Raw genomic sequence first — 21,274 nt, 5'->3', positions numbered from 1 at the left:
CTTTAAGACATGCTTTTTTTTTTAGGCGGTAGTAAATAATGGCGCAAATACCAGTAAATTAATTAACACAAACTTTAGTCAATCATGATTCATTTAAATTGCATATGCAATAATAATGCATTTTCAGCGCAAATTTTTCACTAAATCTTAACCGTCATTTTTTAATGCCAAATGAGGGTTTGCGCTGGTACAAGCTGTTAGTGAATCTGGCCCTATCGATTTTACAAAATTTATGTTTATGGCTGTCAAATTTAACATGTTAACTTGACATATTTAATGTTTGTTTGTTTTTACTTTTCTACCAAATGTGTTATTGTTTAATTCTGGTTTTAAAGACAGCTTTTGTTATAGTTATTTAAGAATTTTAGACATTTAGATATTTCTTTATACATTAAATAGCATAGTTACAATAGATGGGGGCCTTGGGGGTCTGTGGCATCAAAAACTTTTTAATTACCCTGCCCCAACTTCCGGTTTCAATAGAAAATGTCAATACATTTGCTATTACGAAGATACTTCATAGTGTCCTACATCATTATTTGATAAATCACAATTCAAATAAAAAAGCTCCTTCTCTGGTTTAAGAGAATAATCTTATCCATTGAGTTCCGAAGTCCTTCTGGAAAGGTGTTTCCTCAGCTCTGAAAGTCCGGTTTGAGTTTACAGATCTGCTCTCTCATTAAACTGCCTTAAATGAGATCATTTAGACATCCCTTCCCTATCTTTGATACACTCTCACCCTTTAAACTTGAATTCAACCTGAATTTCTGTAACCACTTAGCTTACTCACTTCAGGCCACAGGGTTGAGTGTATGTGTGTGCGTGAAGACGAAGGTGGTGCAGGGTTGTCAGTAATTTATCCAGGACCTGTGGGGACCCTGTCAGGTTGGATCAGGCCAGGCACTGGTTTAATCTAGGCAAGATTGAGCGTGTCAGTGCCGATAAGGCACGGCCCTGCCTGCCAGCCTGAAGAGCCCAGATAATGTAAGATTTATCAGAGCCAAGCACAGATCCACATCAGAGCAGGTGACAAGACTGGCATTCCACCGCGCTTATTTCAGCCCCCTTCCTGCGTCCCCTCTTTCACTCCAGCTCTCTTTTTCTCTCTCCACCTCTTTCTGCATCACTTGTCGTTCAACTCCTTGCTTTCACATAAGCCAGCTCTGCGTTTTGCACTCTAATTTGATATGTCATGGCGAAGGGGTTTTAAAAGTAAGTGTTTAAATGTCACAGACTTTTGAACTAGCCTCTTTAAAGGGTGTTAATTCGGTCGTCATTTACTCTCATGACTTACTTTCTTCTGTAGGCCTACAACATAACAATAAATGTCATACAGGTTTGGAATGGCAAATTAAAATTAAAATTTAAAATTTCATAAATTCTTGGATTATCTCATGTTGTTCAAAGCCTGTGACTTTTTCTTATGTTGAACATGAAAAGAAGATATTTTAAGAAACGTCTCTGTTTTTTTGTCCATACAAAAAAATTGTCTGTGTTCTAAAGAAGAAAGTAAATCACAGAAGGGTTAGTAATTGAAGACAGAATTTTCATTTTGGTGTGAACTATCCCTTAAATTATCCAGCGGAGACCGTTTGAGGCGAGAAAAATCACCCTTTATTGAATATGGCTAGAACTAGCTACCCAGGTAAACTTTGCAATGGGTAATTCCCGCTGCCTGGTTAAGATGCAGGTTAAGTAGCCTGGCCCGTCTGGAGTGTTACGGGGATTCCCAGCCGCCCTCGTCTGCACTGTCTGTCACAAGCAGTTAAAATCCCCTCCGCTCGGCTCTCTCACTCCACTGAGCTGGCCTGACCTTTGATGTTGTAATAATCCCGGACGACAAAAACCTGGTCAGATCCGATAGTATTTCCATATGTAATAGCATGTCTGGGCCCAGGATTTTCCCCCTCTCTCCTCTTTTCTCCTCTCTCAGTCTGTGCCCTCGGCACCCGGCTCGGCCTGCCTTATCTGCTCCCTGCAGGCCCTCATTTGCAAGCGTGTGTTTGTAGGGAAAGTCAACAAATGAAGAAGGGAAGTGTTGGGGGTTAATAAATAAATAAAGAAAGAAGTAAGGCCCATCTTGGAGGAATTAGTTCCAAATCGGTACCAATGAAAAGAGTCAGAGAACGCCACCGCCGCCGCCAGCCCCTGTGCCTCTTTACAGAGCAGCCTGGGTAAACAAGAGAGGGCAAAGGAGCATGAAAAGGATAAAGAGAGCTGTGAACATAAACTCTCTGCCTCCTTCACTCGCTTTTTTAATGCACACGCACAACAACACAAAATCCAAAGCATCCATGCATCTCTTTGCTTGCTGGGTCTTTCCTGTTCCGCAGTACCTTTAGAACTTTGTAACTTTTTGCTAATGTTGTAATTTAAGGAAGTAATTCTATAAAATGGTTTGCCATTCATTTTATTTATTTATTCCAACTTGATTATTTACACAGTAGCATGAACCAAACAGGATTCCTAACAGGATGGAAATAAAGGGCTAAGAGTTAGCTTACATGCGGTGTGTGTTTTTGTACATTTTATATTTTAACCAACTTTTAAGATTTTCATATTTCTGAAGGATGATGTCATTAAGGAAGTGGCTTTTGTGAGTTAAAGGTATTTTACAAATTCTAACATGGAAAGGGATTTTGAGAACAGGAAAAACAATTACACCATGTTTTTTTTCTGAAACATTTTGATTAGAGGAATGACGAAAATAAAGAAACACCTGGAAGATTTCTTAATAATAAAAAAATAATTTTTTGATTAAAAAAACTAACATGATTTTCCGACTTATGGTGGTGACATTAAAATGCACTGTGTGGTAGAAAGGACCCAGTTCTGCTGTTCATTTCTGTTTCCTGTTTCTACTTTTATCTTTTCTACGTTTCTTTTCTGTCTTGTCCCTCTCTGACCAATATAATTTTTACCACATGCTCATAAGATAAAAAAATACTTTTACTCCAAAACAATAACAAAGCACCTATCACTTTTAACACACTCTTACCTTTATACCGTGTATTTATGGCAAGCCAGTGATTGCATTTTTATCAGACAGGAAGAAAAAGAGGGCAAGAGAGAGGGAGGAAGGGTGTAGTGATAATGGATCTAGTTCAAATGAACAGCATTCACTGGAGCATCCCATCTTCTCGAAGCTTCAATGCTCCCTCCGTTTCTTCCTTTCCCTGTAGCTATGGCAGAGTCTATGCAACAGCAGACCCTTATCACCACACGATTGGACCTGCAGCCACGTACAGCGTGGGCACTATGGTGAGTCATGAAACATTAATACATGTCCTAACGTTACACAGACCCGAGCACCCCAACAACATATAAGGCAGAGCCCAGTGCAACCGTAACAATGCTGAAAGATATCGTTGTGCGTTCTGTTCAATTTATTTGAATTATGAGTAGAATAATTGTAAATATTATGAAGCGGATTGTAAATGAAGCATGTGCGGTGAGCTGGAGATATGTAGTTGGGGTGACTGAAGTCTTAAATATTGTACTTGAACATATTCAGGGTCCAAAATTACCGTCCATAAATTTACAAGCCATACAATTGTATTTTGCTGCACATATAGATAGATATCGTTAGATATAGATATAGTTATTTCAATCTCTCACTTCAGCTACATCCGCAATTATTCTTACCGATAAAACCATGTTATATTGCAACCGGCCAATTGACGAAGTGTTTTATTTACTCGCCAAAGCCATTTGTTCACGCGCTCACATTTGGCGCTTGGAAAGTGTTAATTTTGGACCCTGTTTGCATCTGCATTAATAATGTCAGGAGTGTGGATATATGTTCACATATTCTGAGACTCATCAGCTGATATATGTGTATGTGACAGTTTTTCAAGATGGATCCTGAGCATTTTGTATCTCATTAAATGCAATGGGGCAACCCAGCATACTGACACTTGACTAGACCTTCAAATGAGACGTTTTCCTTTGCATATCAGCATTCTCAATCTGATGTGGGGATCGTCGTCCTGTTAATGTTTGTTTTTAGCTAGCTTTTGCAGCTAACATCAAAGATGAAAAATTCTAAAACTCCTATCTGAACACAAAAAGAGAAAACTCTTTATGATTTGTTTTTTTTGCGGCTGTTGGTCGGGACTTTTCTCAAGATTAACGACCATCAAGCTCGTGCAGCAGCGTGCCGAGGGAGATTAAAGAAAAGGCGAGAGATAGAGGGAGAACGACAGGGAAAAAAGAAAGAGAAAAAAAAAAGATTCCATCGCACCCACCTCCCCCTGCCCATGAGGCTTATTGGACAAACACTCTGCCTAAGACAAATGACTGGAATTTACCAAGTCGACATCCGTGTGATTCTCAAAACCGTACTATTCCCCGGTGCAGCTGCTAGCTAAAAGCTTTCATTAATTAAGACCATTTTTTCCTCTTCATTTACTTAATTAAAACTGTGGCCTGTGTTGCTTTTTTGCCTCCTTTTTCCTTTCTTTTTTTCAAATTTTCCTCCCTTTCTCAAGACTTCAATTTGCCACTTTAAGGCATAGCAAATATCCTCCGGTCGAACGAGGGCCGCATGGGGGCCGAGGTGAGCACTCAGAGTTCTCAGCGATGCCAGGACCGAACCGGTTGCGACTCAAATGAGCAGAACTCCTCTCAGTACTTGCACTGAGCCTGCTGAGAATGAAATGAATATCATTAAATCATATTTGACCAGCAGATCACAAGTTAAAAGTATTTAATAATGAGCCCCTCAGAGGGTTAGGAAAAAAGTTAGTTTGCTTTGCTCTCTGTTAGAACAGAATTCATTCCACGTTTAAGGCGTGTGTGTTTTGCACTGGGTCGGAGCTGAGGAGAACGGCCCATAGAGCCTTTGAAGTTTTTTTGTATTTGGCAAGAGCAGAGTGGGCACTACTGCAGTCCGGTTAAAGAGAGGTCTGAGAAAGCAGCGCATGTTAGATGCCTCCAATCAGATCAACCTATGGGGCAGGCGGCCATGATGGAGAGGTTCGATAAAGAGCCGCTGATGAAATACCCCAGCCTGTTTCAGTCGCAACCCGGTTGAACTGCGAAACTCTGAACTCTGACACCGACCGGCCCTGAAATTCACACTGTAATTTCATAACAAAAAGCAAAACGAGACGAAAGGGAAGAAAATTTTTAAACTGTTCACCCCAAAGAATCTACTTAACACTGATTGGGTCCTTTTTGTTTTTTCATCTTTGATGTTGCAGGCTAGCCTTTACAGAGGAGGTTACAGTCGCTTCACACCCTACTAGAGAGAGAATCAATCCCCCGACCAAACAAACAAACAAAAAAACAAACAAACAAAAGAAAGCAAACACAAACAAACAACCCACCCCACCTCCACCTTCAAGGTTTGCAAAGCGCGAACCTTCCCCGAACAGTCACATTTGGGCTAAAGCTCTGCTTATCATCCTGCGGTTATCCAGCATTTCTGTTGCTTGGCTATTGATTTGGAATCTGTTTTGTTTGTATTGAAATGTGTGGTCCGGGAGGGGAGGGGCTGAGTGACAGAGAGGAGGGGGGGCGGGGGGGCTGTCCAATGAGTTTTCTCATTTAGTCGCGGTGTAGATTTATGGGCATGAGCTCAGCTGATTTATGTGGACAGGGAGTGGGCCAGGAAGTGAGTTTATTTGCCTGACTAAATGGCACAGCAATGAGCAACTTGAGCAAAACAACAGCAGCGCTAGACTCGCACACGTATATTTGCAGTCTTTGCATTAAAGGCCCCACTGAACACCAACTTATTAGAAGTGACGACGACTGCTATTCATTACAATGTGAAAAGAAAACCTCTAAGGTTTGCTTATGCTATCTGTAAACTAATATAGCCTTACTATTTTTTCTCCGGTAAATATCAAAGGGGAACATTCATTTACAAATCTCTTATGGAGTCTGTGATTGTTTACCGAAACTATATTGCAGTAGTGTTTAAAATGATAGTTAGCTACATGGGCCCGTCATGAAGATTTTCAAGTAATTCTCTGTCACTCACACCCTCTTTCACTTTGACGTACTGTTATATAACTCAATGAATTTATTGTCTGTATGATTGCAACTACTGTATGTCATTTGGGGAGATTGATGTCAATTTTTTTGGACAAAAGTTTGGTAAAAAAAAAAAAAAAGTATTCTATTGCCACAGATGGACTCAAAATACATTTTATGGGAATTTTGTATTATTTTGGTCGTTTTTTATTTTTTCCACAAATTGTTAGGGGACAAGCACCAAAGGAGCGTAGGCACATTGTAATCATTGGCGTTCTTATTATTCTTCCGTTTCTTCTTCTTCTGCTCTTGAGTCTATGGCAGCTCACAGAACTGCTTATGAAATTAAACGCATAGATAGAGGATAGTCTGTAATGTCACTATAGCAATCCTCAAAAACTCTAGCGCCACCAACTGTCCAAAGTTGCACTCACGTTTATGCTAATAACTTTTGAACTGCAAGGGCTAGAAACAACATTTTTCCTTTGATGCCTTGGCTCAAGACGATTCTATGACTGCCATTTTGATTTTTCTGAAAAAAATACTTTTTCTAACTCCTCTTAGACCGTTGCTCTGATTTTCACAGAAATTGAACCAGATCATCTTCAGACCATGCCGACTAAAAGTTACAGAAATCAAGTTAATTTGTCAAAGTGTTCTCAAATAACACGCAAACAAATTTGACGAAGAGCGTTTCAAAATGGATGTGAGGCTATATCTCCTCAGCGATTTAGCGAACTCTGACCAAACTTGTGTGCTATGACAACCATGACCTAAGGTTACCTGCACCGTTTTGGCACAGTGCCACCTAGTGGTCAGGAGATATGAAACATGTATCTGTTTTGCTTATAACCTCTGAACGGTTTAGCCAAAAATCACAAAACTGGTCTCTTTAGTTTCAGTGTGTCATGCTGAGTCGAACAATACCAAATTCTCATATTTCTAATATTGGCCTTAAGGAAATTTCCAATATTAATTTAGCCTATTGTAATGAAACTTCTTAATAGATTCCTTGCATCATGCCGAGAACATATATTTAAATTAAAAAAACTTCCTGTCCGGCATTATGATTTTCTTTCAAAACCTACTTTTTCAAACTTCTCCTAGACCGTTTTCCTAGACCCCAATTTTCACAAAAATCATCTGATACGTATCATCTTCAGACTGTGCGGACAAAAAGTTATGTTTTTTGTGTTGATAGACAAAACTGTTTTCGTATAACGCAGCAAATAATTTGAGGGATGATGCCAAAATGACTCTGAGGCTGTATCTCTGCAATGCTTTGGCATATTGACACCAAACTTTGTGTCACCTTACTCTGACCAAACCACATCACATCAAACAGCGCCACATACTGGTCAAAAGTGATAAACCATTAAATCATATTACTAGGGACTGTACTAATGATTTTTCAGCCATTTTGCCTAAATGGTTTCTCAGTTGGTCTGATGCTCCCAGTCAGGTTGGCATGTCTTATCATGTTCTTTGTGCTTGGCCCCGATACTTGCCGCTTGCAGCTATATTTATTAATATTATTATCATTATTATGGTAACACTTTACAATAAAGTTTAGTTTTTTAACATTACTTTCCTAGATAAGTTAACATGCACCAACAAATAATAATTCTACAGCATTCATTGATCTCTATTAATGATAATCTTAACATTTACTATTACATTTTTAGGATCAAAAGTTGTATATGTTAATATTAGTAACTGCACTGTGAACTAAAATGAACATTAACTAAGGTTAATAAATGCTGTAAAAATATATACGTCTCATTGTTAGGTCATGTTAGTTAATTTAACTAATATTAAGAAATGAGAACTTGTAAAGTGTTACCATAATAATAATAATTTGTTTTTTATTTCAACAAAGCCATACAATCAACAAATCTGGTTACTTTTTCTCATACGCAAATCTACTTATTATTTACAGACAATAATAGCAAAATATCTAACAATGAAATAATCTTAGAGCATAGTACATGTATGATATAATGTTGATGTTTGCTCACAATTCATATTTTTAACTAAACCTGTGTACAAAAACGTCTGCCTGTTTCAAAGCAAAAGCAAGCATTCATGAAGGAATGCCCTCAGCAAGGTTTCCTTCAGTTTTAATCTGTTAGATGTCACATAAAGAGCGTACACTTAATCAAGGCCGCTTCTGCTGCTCAGAAGGCATTCTGTAAATAAACAGTGCGGTAATGTGGAAAGAGAGAACACTTCCCCACTTCACGGTCTAGTGCACCCTCTAGCTGATGAGATGTCCAGAATCCCACTGCAACTGAGATGACAGGGGGAGCAATTACTGCTCATTGCTGAAATCTCCATCACGCTTACAGTATGCTAATATGGAAGACTAATTTTGAATAGAAAATGTTAACTAACAAAGATACAGGGATATACCAGGTATCAGACTATAGGGATTGATACATTTAAAATAAAAAGACATCCCACTACCCACTGGGAAACTGCTCCCTTTGCAGAGAGTTCCGCTTATGATGTTCTAAACAACATGTTCTAGTATTGATTTGCTGTTGAGTTACGTGTTAAGCGCTGAAAGTATGCGACCTAGTCATAGATCTTCGGGACATTGTGGGAAACTATTAAAGAGACAAACATACTTTTAATATAGAGTATGCACACACAAAATGTGTTAAAAAGTTTGGGATCGGAATGATTTTTAAATGCTTACGAAGATCTCTTATGCTCACCAAAGCTTTTATTTTATAAAAAGAAAAAAGAAAGAATAAAAGTAATATTGTGAAATATTATTACAATGTAAAATAACAGTTTTCTATTTATTTATTTTTTCTGTGATGGCAAAACCGAATTTCAGCATCATTACTCCAGTCTTCAGTGTTACATGACCCTTTCAGAAATAACATAATATTATAATATGCTGATTTGTCACTAAACAACATTTCTTATTATTAATGTTGAAAACAGTTGTGCTACGTAATATCTTTTGTTAAAAAGCATTTATTTAAAATCTTTTGTGACATTTATAAGTGTCCTTACTGTCACAATGTAATGCATACTTGCTGAATAAAAGTATTATTAGTATTTTTAATCATACTGTTCCCAAACCTTTGAACGTTTGTGTGTATTTCGTTTTCATAAATGTAATAGAAATATATTCACCCAGACATTAGTTAACATAATAAATGAGTTGTATCTTTTTTATAAAATGTGGGATAAGGCTTGCAAGTCTAGTGATCTATTTTCAAAAAAAATCCGGCCTAATGTTCTTTTCTCAATGGAGAAGCACTTGTGCGCTATAAGGTGAGAGATTTTCCCCCAAGGTGACATTCCCCCCCGAGGCCCAGCACTTTATACAGGACCTGTGATAAGACATGCCAGGCCTTTAGAGAAGAGAGAGAAGAAGAATGAGAAAGGCAGAGTTGGCGGTGGCAGTAATCCTCCCAGTGAAATAGGGCCTCCCTCGTTTCCTGGTTCCTCTGGGCGTTGATCATGTCCTCACACACACACACACACACACACACACACACAGACGCACGCACGCACACCCCCAGTAAATAGCACCCTGCACCCCTCAAATGGAATTGTAAGGGTGGAGTTATAGAAGAAGGGGAAAGAAACCAGGGCAGAGAGGCAGCATCCAAAGTAATTTACTCCACAGATTAAAGATAACAGCATTGAGTCAATAACCACTGATCTCATTTGGAGATACACTAGGCCAGCCAGGCGCGTGGCACAGCCGTTCTGCTCAGTCTATTACCATAGCTGTTGCGGCTGCCTCTTCAGACACACCGTTCTCCCATGAGTGTGAAATCACAGCAGCCTATTGTAAAACATAGATTAGATGCATTGCTTTTTTCCACCTTTGTAGGGAGAAATCTACAGCGCAACATAATATTTCACCTAAACGAATGTGTCCTTGTTCCCCTAGTGCTGCGTGCGGCTCACTTGGCTCTAAGAAAAGAGGGAAAAACTGCACAAAGGCAGGCGTTTATGTAGACTGTGCAAGCATTAGCAAAACTAAATTTTGTTAAATCAGTATTGAATACGTACGCACATGATATGCGGGGAAAACACATGTAGGCTAAATCGTTTCCACGAATTAATAATTCGTTCCCAGTACTTACTAATACATCTGCACGTTTTACTAATTAGTTCCTTATCGTGGCCACCTTGTAATAATTCTTTCCCTTGGTTTAGGTAAATCAAAACGAGGGAACAAATTACCGTAGTTCAACGTGGCCACGGTTTACTAAAATGAGGGAACGAATTAGTACGTCGTGGGAATGAATTCTTAATTTGTGGCCACAATTAAACTAAAACGAGAGAACAAATTTGTGGCCGCGATACATATTTATCCGCAGTCGTGTCCGGGGCTCCGTGAATATGTTTTCATTTGGGAGAAGTGTTTAAAAGTGGACTGAAAAAAAGGCTTTGTTTTCCTTAAATATCCAAACTATTGTTTATCAGACATATAAAATACAAAAGCAAAATAGTCTTCTGTGGGAATGGAATACCAGATTTATCATGCACTGTAAATAACATTGTGATTTTAATTTCTCTATTTAAGCTTATTTTTCTTTACATTTTTATTATGTCTGACTTTGAACAATGTGTTGTTAGTGTTGGATCAGTTTGAAAATGAAAAACAAGACCGGTGTGGCATATACAAACACTATTGCCACTATGTGTTAAACATACAAAGTACAAAGTCCTTTCTTTTGTAAACTTATTATACACCCTTAAGAATATTATGTGGTGACGTTTTTATATAACATAATATAATAGGCTTTAAATCCAAATTGTTTATACCTTTTCTGAGGAGAGGAGAGAGCATATTATGTCCAGATGTGAGTCAATTCTCTGTGCTGTGTGTTGTTGAGCTATTTAAATTTATGTCCTTTTTTCCTTACATCGGGAAGGTTTTTACGCTGCCCTCTGACCTCAGTTTAATTTACCTGGAAGACACAATTTTAATTGACTTTGTTGCGTTCACGTTTTCTGAAGTGGCTTTACTCATGGTCACTTACGAGCCTTTTTTAAATGAAATACTCATTGTGTCCGGTGCTTCCAACCACGTTCTTTGTTAGTCCTAAAAAGTGGGAAAAGGACGTTTTTAGTTTGACCATAAACCGCGCTTCCTCTTGTTAAATATCTATGCAGAATTGTAAATGAATCGGATTGAGTTAATTCATGCAAAAGACTATCATATTCTTGACTAAGGCATTTCCATCTCTATTTCAGACAATTAAACTAATCAAGCGACTATATTAGGACTCAATCACCCATTTATTTAATTCCAGCATTTAGGCAGAGAGAGAAAACACAGTGCTGAGCATGAAATGACTGCTGAGGAGACAGTTTGCAGTCGTCTAAATGAATGTGTGAGCTTGCAGATTGACAAGATGGAAGTCTTCGTCTTGCATGGACGCCGCAGTGGGCCATTAAAAGATTGCCTGTTTAATTAGCTCTGTTAATGCAGTGATTTGTAAGATGGCACCCTGGGCCAGGGGCCAGTCCACATAGCAGCAGATTTTCATCTCTCTCAATTTGATGGCACAAATGTTAATTTACTGAGAGGTCTGTTTGAGGGGGCAAAACTGCAAACAGGATGAAATTAGAAGCTAAAAAATAGAAGTTAATAATATAATATTACTGTTTATTTCACAATTGCATCGGCTTAAATTGCATAGAATGATTGACTGGGTCACACTGGACGATAACGCAGTTCAACATTATATCTGCTGTTACCTCATTAACTTTCTGTCATTTAAAATTGTGTCTATTCCATGTGCTGTTTCATTGTGCAATTTTCTTCTGTCAGGGGATTTGTAGAAAATGTTTTTTTTTTTTTTTTAAAGCAGAAATTGTACTCTTTGTACATAATACTATATATATAAATATATAGATATAAATATATGTGAGCACATATCGCAGTCATCTTTTGTATGTATAACCCGTAGTATTAAATGTGTTCTTGCTGTCCATTTCATGTAGGCTTAACATTGTGAAAGTTTTAGCTTATATGAATCGAGTCATCTGTTAAAATCCAACTGGTACATTCTGCTCTCGCTTAGCCATTTGTTTTTGGACTTCAAGATTCAGTAGGTAAAGCAATGTACATAAAATTAAAATAAGTAATACTTAAGCAATTTTTGTGTCTAAATAAAAGGAAAATTATAAATCTCTGTGTTTATTTTTTTTACTGTTTTGCTAGACTTGATGCAAATGGATGTAATTGATAATATATATACATTTATGTAAATGTTTTATATATACTCAACCATTGAAAAGTTTGGGGTCAGTAAGATTTTTTACTGTTTTTGCATTTATTTGATTAAAAATACAGTAAAAACTGTAATATTGTGAAATATTATTACAATTTAAAATAACTGTTTTCTATTTTAATATATTTTAAAAATGTAATTTATTCTTGTGGTGTCAAAACTGAATTTTCAGCATCATTACTCAGTGTTCAGTGTCACATGATCCTTCAGAAATCATTCTAATGCTGATATGATGCTCAAGAAACATTTCTTATAATCAATGTTGAAAACAGTTGTGCAGCTTCTTTTTTTTGTGGTAATGGTGATATAATTTTTTTCACAGGATTCTTTGATGAATAGAAAGTTCAAAAGAACAGCATTTATGTCAAATATAAATCTTTTGTAACTTTATAAATGTCTTCACTGTCACTTTTGATCAATTTGATGCGCGTCCTTGAAGCATAAAAGTATTAATTTCTTTCAATAAAAATCTTACTGACCCCAAACTTTTGAACAGGTGTGCGAGTGTATATATATATATATATATATATATATATATATATATATATATATATATATATTAGTATTTTAATTGTTTTAAATGTATTATATATTTTATTTCATTGTATTTTTTATTTGACATTCTTTCAGTTTTGCCACTGAAATAGTCAATAGGATGTTGAAAAGGGGGCTTAGCATTTCTCATGTTACCAGCGTTTTTGGTTTTCATCGACATGGCTGGCCACCAACAGTTTTACATCTCCCTCAGTCGATTTCTGTTCATGTTTGTCAAGCAAAAACTTGAGGATCCCGTGTCTGTTCCAGAGATATTACGCCCCAAGCAGAGAACAGAGGCCCATCATTGGGCATGATCAGTATGCCGGAGCACATCTGTGTGCTCCTCCAGGGATGGGTGAAGAACTACAAAGTCATGTTAAAATTAAAGTCAGCTCGCTCCCTCTTCTGAGGCTCCTCCGCACGGCACCACATCTCCCCGAATTAGAGAGCTTCTTTCAGGATGAGAGCCCCCAGGACACCCCGGAATCTCCTCCTCCTCCTCCTCTCTCTCTGCTTTTCTCTTCCTGTCCGGTGGACGTCTTCTCAGCTCAGCGTCGAACATCCTCCTCAGACTGCAACGATATCGCCGAGCCTCTGATCAATCCGGTTCACTCGTTATGCTGAAAATTTAGTGGAAGCCGTCCCCGCTGAGCCCTATTTTCACTTCAGTTACTATAATCCAGGATTTGGGAGATAATTCCTCAATGTGTGTTTAGCGTTACACCCAAGGATTGTTTCTGATATTGAGCCGGTGCATGGAAGATAATGTAATCAGAACATATTTTCCTGCTAAATGCATTTTTATCATGTAATTAGTCCAAAAGTCTGAGATCAAATGAAAAATCTGGGATTCAGAATGTAATTTAAACCTGGGAATAAAGGTGTAGGATTTAAACAAATGTAAAACAAACATTTATGATTAAATTACAGTGTTAAATCAAAAATAAATATTTATATTGTTTTCTAGATAACATGATCATCATTTATACAAATTTGTGGAGCATCTTGAATGATGCTGTTATATTATTTATTATTTCATAGGAATTTTGAAAATCAATAGATTTTTTTTCCTTCGAATAGTTATGCTGATTATTAAAAAAAAAATTATTATTACTACTATTATTTTTATCATAATTTCATAGGATTTTTCAGTTGATTTTTTCCTTCAAATCATTATGTTGATAATATGATTTGCAATAGAAAAATGGTCCAAAAAAACAAACAATAATAATATTTCATAGGAATTATTTAATTAAAATGTGTATCATTTGCAATGGAAATGTCTTCAATTAAAAATGCAAAACAGAGGCATGGTCTCCGACTTTTGGACCCCAGTGTGTGTGCATGTTAAACAGTCCACATGCAGTTCAACAGCATACAATGCAGATTAACTCATGTCTTCTCTTTTTCTTTTGCATCTAGTAAATATAAAGAAAGAAGAACAGAGGAGAAGAGCATCAGCTAAAAAGGAACATAAAGGATAAAGGAAGAAAAGCGTCAATGAAAAAAAAAACATACAAAAAGAAGTTAAGAGGAAATCCTTACACCGAGGCTGTCAGGAGAAGGCATTATATATCTCTGTAGGGACGCGAGACTGACGCAGCCAAGCTGTGGATGAAAAAAGGGGTTAGCTTTCACCTGGGACAGCCTTTCAGGTGGAGGAGAAGAGGAGAGGTCATCATAAAACTTTTTATTTTTCTAAACTTTTTTAAGTTTATGGTTTCAAAAAGATGAAAAAGATGAGTGTATATATCTATATAGCGATATATATGTATGTATAAATATGTTACAAAAAAGAAGTGAAGAAAAAAAGTAGTACAAATAGTGCAAATAGCAACAGAGTGATGAATTAGTGCTGTAGGAGGGGGGGAGGGGGTGTACATGTTGGTCCTTCACACCCCCCACCCCCCTCCCACCGCACACCTCCTTGTCCGGCCTGCGCGAGGAGGCCGGGCAGAGAGGCTAAAGGCCCACCAGACACGATTCCATGTGGCCCCTTGAATATATGGCACAGCTGGGTCTTCCATCAGTACGTTTTTGTCGTGGGTTGAACTGCATTGCTTCCTTGGAGAAAAGGCTTAGTCGCTAGCATGGGGCAGCGATCTTCTCAAAGCTGTTATTCATCCCGTCTAGAGGTTAAAAACGAAGGCAGACGAACTTGCATTGCATGGGACTCCCAAATTCAGTCAGAAGATCCACTTACAATACATCAGGTTGTTATTCAGGTGTCGCATCGAATGGGACAAGAGAAGACACTGTAAATAAAGCACCCGATCCGAAGGAGGGAGTGCGGTGTCATCCCGCTGTTGTTTGTAGCACAATACGAAATGGCCCGCCGGCAGGTTTTACTGGGATGTGTGCGTGCGTTCTTGTGTGTGTGGAAGGGGGCTTTATAGAGTTGTGTTGGGTCGCGGCGGCCCCGGAGCCCAGGGCTACCAAAAAGCATTTCATTGTAGTGTTGTGGAGGTGGCCGTGCTGTGTAGTAAACACTTTTGTATGTGGTGTCATGAGGCTACAAATTAAGAAAATTGGAGCTGTCTTCTCGGTATTGTCACGGGAGTTTCCCTATCCATCTTGAAAATGGGTTCCTGCCCGCTGCAAGGTGGAGAACGACATGCCAGTTTAGTCATAGGGTTGCGAGCAAACGTTTTATTAAAAATCGATTACCTTTATACTTCTAATGAGCTCCATTTCAGTGACACATCCTTATATATTTAAACGTTGTACTAATTACATGCTGCTCAGCGTGGTCAAACGTCGATTGTAGCCATTTACTAATGTTGTATTATTGTATTACCAGTATGAAAAACATTTATATATGGATATATCTATTTGTGACTTTGCGACCCTTCAAGAGGATTGTACCTTTTTTTGTTTCTCGATGGTGGTCCAGGTTTATTTTCGGCGACGATTTATGCAAGTACTGAGAGATTTTCACTTGTGTGGCATTGTTTCTGTTGTCTGTATATTTGGTTCAGCTATTGAATGTAATTCAACTTTTTATGTACATGTCTTTGTTTTTTAAGCAGTACTTTGTAAATGTGTGGACATGGTAAAGCAAGTCTTCGTTTCGAAGCCAAACCCGACGGAGATACTGTACTGTCCAGCTGACCGCAGGAGCACTCCAGCTGGCCGACGGACATCATCATGACCCCGCAGGACAATAGCAGAAAGACATGAAACGATTGGAGGGGACAGAGCAGAATTATGCTCTTTGGCTTTTATCGACAGCCACTTTCTTTAATTCTTTTTTGTTTCTCTTTATGCAAATGGCGAACAGTTGATCCACATTCAAACGTCTCCTGTCATAGGGTTTGTCACTCTATAATCGATGTTGAAAACGGCAGTATGTTATCATGGGAAAGAAATGCACTGTAAAAAAAAAAAAAATGTTGTCAGGTTACTTTGAAATCTGCTTCATTTGGTAACATCTAGATTTATTGGTTTTATTCAGGTCAACATTTTCATTTCAACCTGACTACATTGGGTTACGTAGATGAAAGCAAGTGGGTCAGATCAGGTAGAAACACATCTTTAAAATAACAACTGCACGTTTTCACGCTTTTTACAGTGTGTATTTTGGCTCAGTGGGAAGAAATGGTACATTTAATAGATAGCCCACCTCTACAGACAGCATTCCCAAGCTTTGCAAAATCATGCGCTTCCTCGGACTCAGGTGTTACATGACAGAACTGATGTGTTCCCTTCCATAGGTAATGATGCTACTCTTCCTTGCTGCATTTTTCCTCTCAGAACAGAACTTTATTTTCTACAAAGCTGGTGACTTCTATCTCAGCGACTGTACTACTTTGTTACCCGAAGGATCATTGAAAACAGTTCGCTGGGTCAGATGCGAAAGCTAGCAACGGGAACTTCGGCGAAGATGTGTTGTTTCAGGGACTCTAAAAACCGAGTGGTGGATTCTGCTCCGGAGGAGATCGTGACTGAACAACCTAACAAAAAGATGTCAATTCTACAGAGATCCGAGACCTCTGGGTTTATTTCTTTGCTTTGGTCCGTATGAGACATTACTTGTTTACATGTCCTGGTTTTTCCGACCCTGCTGTGAGGTATATGTCAGCTTTTGCACTGTATTCTTTGGCTTGTTGTCTTCCTTCTACTCTCTGTTTCCTCTCAAACAGCCCATTAACCTGAGCACCAAAGTCATTCGCCGTCTTCCTCGACCCAAAGCAGAGAACCGATGCAAACTGTAGTCTGCTTATAGTCTATTGTCAGAACTACGATGAGACTCAAGCGCATGTATCTGCCACTTGTTCCTTCATCAGAAACGTCCTTCAAACCTACACTGGTCGTCTGCTCTAGATATTAGGGCAGGTGTGAGACCAGCTATGCAGCTCACCTGTGTCTGCACAGTTCCCTTGAACTTCATTCAAACACAGTCAAGCCAATGGAAATGACAAACTTATCTTGGCAATTGCTTTTCCCAACACGAAAAAGGAAAAAATGAACTCCTGCCAACCTGATTTTCCTCATCGTCATTGCCAGATCCCCGAAGCACAAGAGTTTGAATGGAAGTCAAGTTAGTTGTCTCAGTGATAGTTACCTTCCATGTAGCTTGGATGTGTATGTGTGCGTATGTGTGTGTGTGTGTATGTAGGTGTGTGTGCTTCCAGCCCCTTTGTTTTCTACTGAAAATATACAAAAGCTACTTCCTCTGTCATCTCAATATAAAATGTATTATATTAAAGGTTCTCTTCATGTACAACATGAGCTCTACGCAACAACAAATCTATCATTTGGGTTTTCCTTTTGTTTGTTTTCCTTTTCTTTCATTCTTTTTCAATTTTTGAAGTTGTTCCAAATACATAAGCGTGGGGGGAAAAAACTATACAAAAAAAAAAAGACACCAATATAAAGTATTCTATTTACAATGAAATGACGAAACTTCTGCTGTCCTGGATCTGTACTCTAAATTTCAGTTTTCTTTCTGTATGCATCCAATGTGCTTCAAACAACCAGTACTGTTTATTAATGAAATCATTATATTATTATGATTATGATTATTATTATTACTATCATGATTAATATGGTTATAAATAAATATTTCTTTCTTCAATAACAGAGACTCAAATCTCTGAGCTTGTCATATGTACGTGGCATCTGAATTATGATGGCATTTACTGCATTGCACTTCACGTACACTGAACATACTGTAGAATATACACTGTGTACATTTATTGCACGACTCTCTGGACTACTCCATTCGGATTGGTCAATCATACATTGTCCTGTTCTATCAGATATAGGATGATTTAGTAGCATAATGTGTCCTTGGTCTCTAATGCACGTTTCTCAAAAGCCTATTGTTTTTTACTTGTAGGCTACATAAAACATTTTTAAATGATAAGTGTCAAACCACAAGTAAATCCATTATGTGCCGCTTCAGATCTTTCTCATTGCTTTCACAAATCATCATAGTCGAAGATACACACTTTGATTTTACTGGGTCAAATATAATGATAAATCTGTACGAATTCCCAACAGTTTTTTTTGTTTTTTTTCTTTCAATGTTTTTATGTTGGGAGACAAACCCCTGCTATAGCATTCATGTAGACAGTTCACGTTTGTTTCTGAATTAATCTCTATTTTAAATGAGTGAATGAATCAGTGACTCACTCATTAAGATAGTGTTTCCTGAATCAGTGTCTGCATCTGAAGACTTGTCTTTGCAGGCAGCGTGTGCGCACGAAGGCACCTCACGAAACTGATTTCGCCAGACTTCTGAGGCAACGTAATGGTTTAATGATCTACAGCAAAATAGAGTGAGCTTTGGTGAAAACTAAGCAAACATTTAATTACTACAATAGCAATTTCTCGCTAGAAATTACATCAAAAGTTGAACACTTTGGGCAAAAACGTACATTTACACACATACTGACCACCAACCGCAACTTTCAGACGCATGGAGAACACAAACACAGCCAAATTCAAGGACCAGAGCAAAATGCTGTAGGTACAACATAAGTTAGTCACATTCTTTCCAAATTTCTTTGATTTAAGTTCCCTTTTCTCCTTCTTCAGGCATTTGTTACTTAAGATGTTGGTTCTTAAATACAGCAATACAAATATTAAATATTGACTGTCTGGAAATAAATTCCATCTAAAAATAACCTTTGAATATTCTATAAGCGCTGCTGAAAAATATTTGACCCAGTTTGTCATTGTAGCTTCTCCGTATGCATCACTGCCAGTGTTAAGTTGTAGAATTGAGAGTGAAAGGGATGATGGGAGTTCTAGCCCAATTTGTCTTTTGTTCCCTTAGGGCCACAAGACAAAGTGGTCCTGTCCATCTCCACAATGATCATTTACCTACACAAAGCAAACGCACCATCGATCCCCTTCGCACCCTACAAAACAGCACAAAGACGTCCACATACCTACGCTAACGAACAGCTTTCCACCTCCAACATTGATCCCATGGTACGGTACTTTGTCATTCCCTCATTACACCAGCTTTGGAAGGTCTCGTCCAATCAAAGAAGACTTTACTCCTCGTCTCGAGGTCACCAGAGGAACCTCTTGAAAAAGAAACAAATAAGAAGATTGCACTGGAAGAACAATAGAAAGAGACACAAAGCTTTTATTTTTTATCTCTTTGTCTCTCTTAATTGCCAATATCTTTATTTGTAATCAAAGAATGAACTATTAGCTGCTTTGAAATCCAGATAGGTGCACGGAACAGGAAAGAAAGGAAAATGTACAATAAAATAAAATCCAGTCCCGAGCATACATCCTCACATGTATAAGTTTTAACATGGCAAAACGCTTCAACCAGCATGAAGACCTGTGGGGCAGTTCACGCATCTTGACATTTCTCCATCCCTTCCTGCAAAAACCCTAAATAAAAAAAGAGCTCCACATGCAATTTTGCATCCAACCATCTTAAACCCGCTGTCACCTTTGCCTATATAGAAATCATCCATTCATGGCCGGGGTGAAGAGTCGGTTCACTCTGGCTTTACATGATGACTGACAGACTAGACAAGCAAAGTTTTAGACACTACCCCAACCCTGCCAGCGGGAGACAAAAGCCGCCGTTCCCAGGATGAAAGCTATTAAGAGTACATGCTAGCTTGCCCCCTGTGCTCTGCGAGACTTGTGTTAATTACACATGAATATCGCATGTAACAACAGGCTATATCCTTTCATCTGAGCTTGGCGCAAGAGAGAGCCAAGCGACGGAAGAGGAAAAAAATGGCAAAGCATTAATACTAATCACTGGTGCGGTAAATTAATTTTGGATTGCTTCTCTGGGTTCATACAAAATTGTTTTGTTGAGGGGAAAAAGGAGATTAAAGCTTTAATTATACTTGGTAATTCATTCCACAAAATAAATCCCCCCTTTTTAAAGGGTCTCTTTCGATGCGGTAATGTGGTGTCTGTCACAAGGCAGGCTTATAATGAGACCCAGCAGATGAGGTGTTCACCCATTTCTCATTTTAAATTGAGCAGTAGTATCTTCCAATGCCCCTCCCGATCTGACAGAGCCACATCCTGATGCCATTGGTAAAGGAACTTCCTGAAAAAAAAAAATCACATGGTTTGGAAAGGCTTCTGGAAAACCAACTGTAATTCAGGAAAAATAAATCACTATTAATTTGTCTTGAGAATTATCACAAAGAACACAGCTTTTACAAGCAAATAAAGAATAAACAAAATATGTTTAGCAATACAACAAATTCTGAAATTAACTAATAGTATAAGTTTTACGCCATCCAGGAGTCTTACAAGAAGACTCTTTTTAAAGTTTTCAAAGAATTCAAATATTTATCAACTTCTTTCTTTTAAAAAAGTGTTTTATTTGAAAATTCATAGGATTAATTTAATTGTATCATTTCAATAAAATAATTGTAGACTTGCAGGAAAAAAAATAAACAAAAAATTCAAAGAGTCACCAAAAAAAAAAAAAAAAAAAACATTTTTGCAAGATTTCAGCGAGATAAGAGTATTTGTGTTCGTGCAGATCACTCGCCTTACATCAGGTACCAGAGCCCGCCAGAAAGCTTGCCTGTGACAAGATGGCCACCGGGTGATGACGTTAGAGACTCCGCCGTAAGACATCTAGCCTCTATTATGTATATATGATGCGTATTGCTTGTGAGCATCTCTATGCCCTGCTCCCTTCGAAGGGCAGAGCCCTTGAAGTGTGGACTTTGGAGTGAGCAGGGCACTTGTGAGCCATTATGTAGCCGTTTGTAACGCACTTGATGAAGGGAGCAACGAAAGACAACGTAATTTCCTCATTATTTTCACCTGGGATGTTCACATGACAACGCAACAAGGTGTCCATCAGCTGAATAGCTGTTCTTACGACAGAAATGTCTTATTATTTCTTTTAACATAACTGTTGCAAATAAATATACATTTTATACAAAAAAGATTTTAAAATATGCGTTATATATCTTTCTGAGTATCTCAACTTTAAAACTTGGACCCTGCATTGCCTAACATTTCTTATT

At 38.1% G+C, this 21,274-nt stretch overlaps 1 protein-coding gene across 14 annotated transcripts in view; it reads left to right on the top strand.

Moving 5' to 3' along the window:
- rbfox3a (RNA binding fox-1 homolog 3a) overlaps window positions 1-17,864 on the top strand; it is a gene marked incomplete at its 3' end in the record, with an annotated part of 409,029 nt that extends 391,165 nt beyond the window's left edge. For 7 of the 14 annotated variants that reach the window (XM_079595150.1, XM_079595146.1, XM_079595141.1 and 4 more), the window contains 2 exons: window positions 3,183-3,261; window positions 14,217-17,864. In XM_079595150.1, coding sequence (XP_079451276.1) covers window positions 3,183-3,261; window positions 14,217-14,219 — 82 coding nt within the window. Of the gene's footprint in view, window positions 1-3,182; window positions 3,262-5,204; window positions 6,593-14,216 lie in introns of those variants that run through there. The other 7 variants (XM_079595148.1, XM_079595145.1, XM_079595136.1 and 4 more) reach the window with 2 other exon arrangements.
- Window positions 17,865-21,274: the final 3,410 nt, after the last annotated feature.

The sequence above is a fragment of the Phoxinus phoxinus genome, assembly GCF_949152265.1.
Source record: "Phoxinus phoxinus genome assembly, chromosome: 21".
Taxonomy (NCBI): domain Eukaryota; kingdom Metazoa; phylum Chordata; class Actinopteri; order Cypriniformes; family Leuciscidae; genus Phoxinus; species Phoxinus phoxinus.
This window is presented reverse-complemented; position numbering and strand designations above follow the sequence as displayed.